Source organism: Bison bison, unplaced genomic scaffold, assembly GCF_000754665.1.
Source record: "Bison bison bison isolate TAMUID 2011002044 unplaced genomic scaffold, Bison_UMD1.0 scf7180017864525, whole genome shotgun sequence".
Taxonomy (NCBI): domain Eukaryota; kingdom Metazoa; phylum Chordata; class Mammalia; order Artiodactyla; family Bovidae; genus Bison; species Bison bison.
In genome coordinates this window covers 7780169-7789410 of record NW_011495076.1, presented here as the reverse complement: position 1 = coordinate 7789410, position 9242 = coordinate 7780169, and the positions used below count along the sequence as shown (strand labels likewise).

The following is a 9242-nucleotide window of genomic DNA, read 5'->3' as shown; positions in this document are numbered from 1 at the left end:
CCCCCACCCCCACCACACCCACAGGTCCAGCTCAGCGCTGGCTATTTTTAGGTGACCTAGAAGCCAGGACTGGCCGCCAAGCCTGGGAGGGCACACATACGGAATAGCTGCTGTGATCCGGCAGGACAGAGGTTTAGTTTGTTCAGATCATTTATGGAATCCACAACATAAAGCTTTCTATCTTCAGGAATGCTGCAAGAGCCACTGTCCTGGGAAGAACGTTTCATTGTCCCTGGAAGAAAACACTGCCGTTAAACCAGAGAGGCTGGGCGGGGAGCTGGCCTTCATATCACAGCTCACAGGAAGCTGGGTCAGCACATGAAGACCCACCCACACATATGACTGCCAGATGAAGAAGGGCTAGAAAAGTTAGCTTTTCCTTTGGGAGATGACACTGTAACTCTTTTTGCTTTGCTTACCAGGGAGCTCAGAGTCAAGTGTGTGCCACAATTTTAACGCTATAATACCCTGCTTATCAGAACATGCTCCCTCCTCCTGCTCAGATTTCTCAATTTTGTCTATATTTTACCTGGGTTTTTTTTTTTTTAATTTTGTAATTTATTTTTAAATATTTCATATTCTGGTGAGACTTCTCAAATCCTTTGTGCAAGAAGACTATGTTTAAACACATAAAAAGACAAAATTATGCCAAGCAAGCCTGTGGCCATAAAGATTCTAAAAGAAGAAAATATTGTGAGCTATTCTAATAGAATAGGCTTTTAATACAAAACTATACTTTTTATATTCTCCCTCAATATGCTAGAAGTTCATATCTTAAATGTATTCTTTAGTCATTATACACTGGCTCTGAGACCTCAAGACAAAATCTTAGCAAACTGAGATGATACAGAGAGAAATCCTGAAGCTGTTGGAGGCTAAACTTCAGGACCTCTGAGGTCTCCTCCCCCGAGCTCTCTTAGATTTTGGCCACTTACATAGTAATTCTGAAATTGTGGTTTACATTTAAGGTAATATTCTCTAATGACAGCATAAGTTAGAGCTACACTGAAAAAATCAGAACAGATCGAAAAGTTCTCATTTTAAGTTGTCTCTCTAGCACAACACAGAACTTGTGGCATTTTAATTACATGAAAAGAAGGTTTTAGGAAGACAAATTCCAATTGCTATCAAAGCTTTCTCTTTCACAGTTATCTCTTTTCATAAAATGAGTCTAATAATGATGTGTGATTTTTTGATTGAGAGAGGATTTTAGACATGCTCTCATTTAGCTCCTTGTCTTTCCACAAATGAGGAAACTGAAGTTCAGAAGGTAAATGCCCAAGATCACACGTTAGCTAGGTGCCGAGCTGGAAGCAGGCCTCTGGCTTCTGAGATCACTGCCCCTTCCCTGTGTGACCTTTCTTCTCCACCACCTTCCCTAATCCTTTGTGAAGACTCAGCTCAAACGTCACCTCCAACCTGTCTTTCCTTTGTCCCCTTGCTGGATGCTGTACATTCTTCCATCATAACATCTGTACTACTTCATCACATTTATTTGCTTACTTCTTTGATTTCCTCAACTGAGCACTCTGTAGGCTAAGTACCCATTCTATTCTTCAAATGTCCAGTGCCAAGTTTAGAAGCCAATACCTAAAATATTTTATCTAGGATTTAAATCTCACTATATCCAAAAGAATTTGAAGCTGTTAATAATAAGAACACTAACATAAAACTGAGGTTAAAATCCTCATATCCATCCGAACTTTAGTAAAAGCAATGCAATAAGCTTCATGTCTGCCTATATATGGCAACACACTATTGACTTCCTCTTAACATTTTAAAAATTTCGTTTAATACCCAGCTACCGAATAAAGAGAAATATGATTAGAGTTAGGAGAAACAAAACTCAGAAATGGTAAATGGTTATCAGTCATTTAATAAACAGATTCTAAAAACATTAAAACTCATCAATTTCCTAGCAATACCTAAAAACCTATTAGTACTTGTAAAAAAACATGCCACCAGAACCCTAGCTAAGAAAAGCAGTGAGCTTGTAAAGTTATGGACTAGTTAATTTTTACAGTCTAAAACTAAAAGGGCATTTCAGTTACTCTGAAATTTTAATTAACAAGAACAACTAACTCCCTGAATATTTTAGATAAGATACTACTGAAGCACTTTAGATATACTGAATTCCAAATATACTTCATGGAGCATTCTGAAGGGAATGACTCTGAGTGACCAGAAATTTTAAAAAAGACAGCAAGACAGCATATAGAGCAGAAGGACCTAAGAGATCAATCAAATCTTATTCTTTCATAGATAAAACCAAAAGTGTTGACTGATGCATGGTTACAAATTTCTAAACTACTCTTTTAAAAAGGTTTTATATTTTATCATCACTTTACACTTTGCTATCCCAAACACTAATATTGAATGAAGCATAAAGGTTGTGTCACATCACAGGATCATCATTTAAACACGGCTTCTATTTTAGGCTTGGTAGCTGACACGTGCTTCATTTTTGGATCTGACTTGCCATCCTTGAGCCTTAGCTTCCCCTTTAGGAATGTAACTGCCATGTTTAAATCTCATACTGAGGCTTAATCAGCATTTACAAAGTAGAAGACTAGCTAGAAAATCATAGCCACAAAAACTGACTTAAGAGCCATGCAGCTAATAAAATCTTCAAATTACTAGCCTTGCTGTCAACTTAAGTAATTCAATGCAACATCAAATCCAAAATCACTAAGATAACAAACAACTTAGAATGAAAAGTGCTCTGAAAGGAATAATCATTTGGGTAAAGTCACAATGTAAATACTATAGATACTATTTCAGTGCATTTTTAAATTAAGTGCAACATTCAAAAGGCAAATAAAGAGCCAGTGAGAAAACCAAGTTGGGGGGTGGTTCGTGGCCGGTAAGAGTCAGCAAATGACCCTATGAGTAAATGGATACAAGATCACATGGCCCTCAGACCAGGACCCACAGCTGTTTGACACCCAGTTGTTGCTATCTTTGGCATTCCCGATGAAGGTCATCTGAGAACAACCAGCAGGGCTGGAAAAGCCAGAGTGTTACTAAATTCTGCCCTTCTCTAACTTAACCCTCCTTGACTGTGCTGTGCAAATCTGCAAAGCTGCACCCGTTTCCCAGAACCTTATTAATACCTTGAGCACAAACATGTAAGTAATTTCATTTTTCTCCAATTTAGATCAATGCTAACAGCTGGTTCTTTTTGTCTTTTAAGAATTCTTTAACTGTCTACTAATAAACATTCTGACCAATGTAATTGTTTATGAAAGTTTGCTTTGCTCTTTACTTTTTTCCAAAGGTGCTTGGTATCATACCACAGAAATAACTCACATGGGTATTGCTTGCTACAAAATCAGAATTGTTATAATAGAGCTTAATTCAAAGCTAATAGAAGCTTTATTGAGTGAGTCATGGTAATTTGTTCTTTAATTCCATTTCAGAGTCAGTGCCTCTTCACATTCAGCAAGTAATTTTTAAAATCAAGTCTAACTCATATCTATCACAAGTTAGAAAAGCACACAGCACATGCAACAAAAGACATCTCAACCTCAAGAATCAGAATTCAGTCTCTTGAGAGTAACAGCATGCAAATTACTTACAAAAACCTTGAGCTTTGACTGCTGGGTTGCCAGGGGGGGAAAATATTCAGAAGCAACTATACGACTTTCTAGAAATTCTGTAGTTCTTTGCCTTCTTCAGCACAGGGGTGCTCCTAGAAGGCCCATAAACCCCAGCGTGAAACTGTTGGTCTATATCCAGTGTTAATTTAGCCAAGCAGTTAAGATTCCAAATATTGATTTTTTCCGATAATGTCTAAGGTTTAAATAAATATATTACTGAAACTATCCTTTAAAAAGAAAAAAAGAAAAAAAAAAAAACCCTACCATGCCTTGATTTAATTGGTAACTGATGAGGTTCTTACTGGACCAAGATTTATGTCCTTATTTGGCTGATATGGAACCTGACACAGCTCCTGCATTCTGTCATGGGGAGTTCCGATGTATAAATATGGGGAAGCAGGCTGGAGCTGCCACTGACAGCTAACCACACAAGACTCCAGACCAATCAGAGGACGACAGTCAACAGGAAGAGAATAAGGTTGTGACAAGTCTAACCAGGATGAGAGCAGGTCAGAGGACTCCAGGGCTTCCAGCAGCTCCAAAAGGGGATGGTGCATGGCAGATTACATGGCTACTGACCCACTGTCCCCACTGCCGGTGGTAGAAGCACTTCATCTCATCAACTTTTCTGTTTTCAAAGGCTTTATTCTGTGAGTTTTTAACACATCCTCCTTTCTCAGGAATGTCAGCCTCTGATGTGGTTCCCTCTCACATGTCAAGAAGCATGTGCCCTCTGGTACAGAAAAGCAGCTGTGGTGAGACAATCCCACAGGCCCACCACCCCAGACTGACTAGCCTGGCAGGATATTAATGATTAAGTGGTAAACAGATATGTAACCCTTTATAATCCTACTCTCTACTGCCATGACTAGACAGACATTACTTTGCCAACAAAGGTCTGTCTAATCAAAGCTATGGTTTTTCCGGCAGTCCTGTATGGATGCAAGAGATGAACCATAAAGAACGCTGAGCACCAAGGAATTGATGCTTTTGAACTGTGGTGTTGGAGGAGACTCTTCAGAGTCCCTTGGACTGCAAGATCAAGCCACTCAATCCTAAAGGAAATCAGTCCTGAATATTCATTGGAAGGACTGATGCTGAAGCCAAAGCTCCAATACTTTGGCCACTTGATGTGAAGAACTGACTCACTGGAAAAGACCATGATGCTGGGAAAGTTTGAAGGCAGGAGGAGAAGGGGACAACAGAGGATGAGATGGTTGAATGGCATCACTGACTCAATGTACATTAGTTTGAGCAAGCTCCAGGAGTTGGCGATGGACAGGGAAGCCTCCTGTGCTGCAGTTCATGGGGTCGCAAAGAGCTGGACACAACTGAGCAACTGAACTAACTGAACTGAGACAGACATTAATTCAGCCTTGAGCACATTAATTAGAAAATGTCTGCTCTACAAAATTATAGACCTCACTCTCCTTTTAAAAGGAATGTCACCTTTTAAAGTTTCGTCTATAACTGAGGACCAATTCATAAAGAAAGACTATAACTAGTAACTTTTTTCTCCAAAGCACATAATGCATTAAAACTTATGCAAAATTTCTTCAAAAAATAAGAATGTTTGCTATTTTAATCATCATGTTCAGCCTTAATCTCCCAACTACGCGATCTGTTTTAAACTATCTATTCTTTAAAGAAAAAAAAAAGCCTCATTTTGAACACTGCTGCTGCTGCTAAGTCACTTCAGTCGTGTCTGACTCTGTGCGACCCATAGATGGCAGCCCACTAGGCTCCTCTGTCCCTGGGATTCTCCAGGCAAGAACACTGGAGTGGGTTGTCATTTCCTTCTCCAATGCATGAAAGTGAAAAGTGAAGGGGGAGTTGCTCAGTCATGCCCGACTCTTAGCGACCCCATGGACTGCAGCCTACCAGGCTCCTCTGTCCATGGCATTTTCCAGGCAAGAGTACTGGAGTGGGGTGCCATTGCCTTCTCCGTATGAACACTGACTATGTGTTTTTCTCTCTCCTGTAAACCTAACCCTTGAAGTATGAGTCACCCCCTTTTGCCCTCAAGGATGAGGAAAATGGAAATTAACAGTTCCTCACACCAAAGTCTGGATTCAACCATATTTTACACCAGAGAGGGGGATGAGGTTTTTTAATGCTGTGTGACCAGGTAGACTTCTGGAGAACCACTTAAGAGCAAAGCAAGACAATCTACTTCATTTTATCGGCTATGTATCTAAAAGGTCACATCCTGAAGAGTTTTGAGTCACAAGAAGAAAACAGGTATTTTCACAAGAACTGATCAATTGGGGGGTATTTTCAACTATTTCTGGGTTTTTCTTTCAAATATTATATCTCATTCCCAGGAAATTAAAGCATATGCTATCAAAGACTTGTCAAAGATTCCAACTGATTCAAAATGAATGACTAAACCTCAAAGAACTTACTAGGCAGGGACCATTTTAAATTCCTGAAAGCCAGCAAGGTTAACCAGTATCAAGGAATAAATTGGTCTATCATACACCATTCTTACTGCTCTGAAGAAAACTCAAGCACTTTCACATTGAATCCCCTGTTATCCTGCCTAGCAACTACCCATCAATTTCATGAAAAGGCACCCATCTATAAATTTAATACCTGCTTACCTCTTCTTCCTCCCAAAACTCCAGTAAAAAAGGCAGAATAAAAGTTATAGAGCCATAATAATAAACATAGGAGGTAACAGTACTGAGCAAGATTTCAGCAAATGTATTGAATATAGGAAGGAGAGAGTAATTGGTACGTACCTTAGCAGACAGTCACAGGACCATCACTGCTGAGTAAGTGATGGATCCTACAGAATTCAAGCAGGCTCAGGAACTGAAGGCAACAGTGAAGCACACAGCTAAATACAGGCAGGTAGTTTCATGTTAGCTAAAAATATAATGCAACAGCAAGATTTGAAAACTGTTACAATCTCTCCCAGAAAGAAAAGGAAGTAAGGCCAGAGGCTCCATCCAGCAACTCTAACATTTCATGGGAGTTCCAGATCATGGACAATGTACATGCGTCTATGTGGAGGATGGGAGGGTAGTGTCAAAACTTAGTATTTCCCAGATCGCCAGTCTACCAAAACACAGTACCAAACATTTTTACAGCAGAGACAGAGATTCAAAGAACAAAACAAAACAAAATAAATCAGAAAGTGAAACTGCATCAGACATTGTGGCAACACTTTTAATTAGAGTAGAGCAATGCCTTCAAAATCCCAAGTTTGGTTTTCTACCTAGAATTTTATATACCAAGCCAAAGTACCTGTTAGACACATAAAGTTTCAACATAATCAACTTCCCATACACTCATTCCCAGAAGTTTCACTCATTCCACTTTAACAGGGAAGTAATCTAATAGTGAAGACATGGGGTCCAGGAGATGTGGAATCCAACTTGAGTGGAAAACAGATCCCAGGATGGAGTCTCAAGCAACAGCTGTACACTCAGATGAGAGAAAGTAGTCTAGACTGAAACAACAAAGAATTCAATATCCTTTTGGGCTTTGACCATGTGACAAAGCGATTAAAGAGTTTTACAAACTTATTGGAACTGTTCTGGAAGAGTTAAATGATGTGTGTATAAAACCAAGACAAGATGTCCTATGAGAATGGTAACGTAAGCACAGGAAACCATCCAGTTCAGAAATGAATAGAAAATAAGGTGACTATAATGTAAACAATGATGCTGATTTAGCAAAAAAGAAAAAAGGGGTTGGGGGAGAGAAGTAAAAAGGCAGAAATCCTTACCTATCAAATAAAGAAATAGCTGTATAAGCATTTTACTTAGAAATTTGAAACCAAAGTGCTAGGAAAACTAAAGGCTGAAATGAAATCCTGAGAAATGAGAAAGGAAGGAGCAGGGAACTAACTTGCTTATAAGCACTGAAGTACTACTAAAACTATATATATACATCCCTGGTACTCAGTGCTATCAAGAATCCGCCTGCAATTCAGGAGACCAGGGTTCATTTCCTGGGTTGGGATGATCTCCTGAGAAGGAAATGAATGGCATCTCACTCCAGTATTCTTGCCCAGGAAATCCCATGGACAGAGGAGCCTGGCAGGCTACAGTCCACTGGGTCGCCAAGAGTCAGACACAACTAGTGACTACACCACCCCCATACATTGCTTTAATAAAAATTCATTAATATCCTAAAATATGTATATAGTAAATTGAAAATTTAGAAAAAATACTACTTACAATCTCTTCTCCATGGTCCTAAACTACTTGGAATATAACGAGGAGACAACATGCAACCCCAGGTTTGAGATTCCAAGTTTGTTTTCTATTGCATTATATCTGAGGGCTGGAACTCACCCTCCCAGCAGCAGTAACAGCTCCATGAGGCAGCGAATAGGGGGCGTATCAGACCTTCCAGGAGGGGTTTAAGATGTGGCAGAGGAAGACTAGTTTAGAAAAAATACCTGTGGATTTTGATCCTTATTTTCATGCTTCTTCCACCCCTCTTATTACTGTGTACCCCATGTGCAATGTCATTTTAACATAAAGTTTTATAATAAAAAATCCTAGTGCATTGTCAAAATGCCTACCACTTTCCCATAAAGTCAAAAAAAAAGCACCTCATGGGGCAACCAAGAAACAATGGTCTTAAAAGTAGCTGGAATGTCAACGATATACGGCTACATTTTTTTCATTTACTTTCATGTTTCCAAATATACAAGAGGAAGTTCTGTTTTACTCTCCCTACCCCACTTTATCATTTTGAACTCTATACATAAACTCATAAATGTTTCTTCTATTAGAAAAGAAGCACTTTTAGTGTGAAAAGATCTTTATTTCAAAATAAAGAGCACAAGGTCTTACACAGCAGATAAAATTAGTGTTACTGCCCTCAGTGGTCAAGGTTAGCAACTTTCCTGGCTTATATTAATTCATCATGAACAACGGATGGACTGACTGGCCTGTAAGTGCAGCTGTATGGTCGCATGGTATAATTCCTTTTGTTGATCCTAGTGACAAAATTATTAGGTTCCACTTAAAATTGAAAATAACAGCAGCTTTTCCAGATCTAGCTCCCAAAATTGTATCCTGAACTCATCTGTGTAAGATCTTAAGTTAAAAACTTTGTGTATCTATATCATTATAATCAGTATTTCTGACAATCACAGCATAAGAAATTTAACTTTGGCTAACAGTTTTTCTCATCATGAAATCAAGTGAAATACCTTATGTTTGCTTTTTTCATAAATAGAAAATGACCAAACATTACAAACACTTTATGTTTAGTGATTATATATACAAAGAATATTTAATAAACAGGACTTACCATCTGCAATACTATATACATTAAATTATAATATAACCCCTACTACAAAAGCTATCTGTTGACCAAGATAAAAACTGTCTCTAGAGATTAAATACATTAGAAATTACAAAAAAAAAAAAAAAAAAGGGAAATTAGAAAGTGGTCTTCAAATGCTAAAAATCTAGAAGAATTCTCCAACATCTGCTCTCTTATCACGACATTTGCTTCGAGCTTTTGTTCGAGCTTTGAAGGCTGCAGAATTATATAAATGCTGAAATGGAAAAGAGGAAAATATGTGTGAGCCAATAAAGTTTTAGATATTCTTATAAAGTAAGAAAAAAGATTATGTGACTATAATGTAAACAATGATGCTGATTTAGCAAAAAA

At 38.4% G+C, this 9242-nt stretch overlaps 2 protein-coding genes and 1 long non-coding RNA gene across 5 annotated transcripts in view; 1 reads left to right on the top strand and 2 right to left on the bottom strand.

The window, feature by feature from the left end:
- Positions 1–4519, bottom strand: part of LSMEM1 (leucine-rich single-pass membrane protein 1) — an 11729-nt gene extending 7210 nt beyond the window's left edge. The window contains exons 1-3 of one of the 3 annotated variants that reach the window (XM_010831180.1): positions 3864–4518; positions 3579–3691; positions 101–232 (exon numbers count right to left, since the gene is read on the bottom strand). In XM_010831180.1, coding sequence (XP_010829482.1) covers positions 101–227 — 127 coding nt within the window. In that variant the 5' untranslated portion in view covers positions 228–232; positions 3579–3691; positions 3864–4518. Of the gene's footprint in view, positions 1–100; positions 233–3578 lie in introns of all 3 variants that reach the window. The other 2 variants (XM_010831181.1, XM_010831179.1) reach the window with 2 other exon arrangements.
- The window catches only part of LOC104981919, a 22280-nt gene continuing 13765 nt past the window's right edge, over positions 728–9242 (top strand). The window contains exon 1 of the long non-coding RNA XR_824440.1: positions 728–3128. This is a non-coding gene — a long non-coding RNA (uncharacterized LOC104981919). The remainder of the gene's footprint in view (positions 3129–9242) is intronic.
- IFRD1 (interferon-related developmental regulator 1) overlaps positions 8364–9242 on the bottom strand; it is a 20349-nt gene continuing 19470 nt past the window's right edge. Inside the window, exon 11 of the mRNA XM_010831182.1 lies at positions 8364–9126. Coding sequence (XP_010829484.1) covers positions 9037–9126 — 90 coding nt within the window. The 3' untranslated portion in view covers positions 8364–9036. The remainder of the gene's footprint in view (positions 9127–9242) is intronic.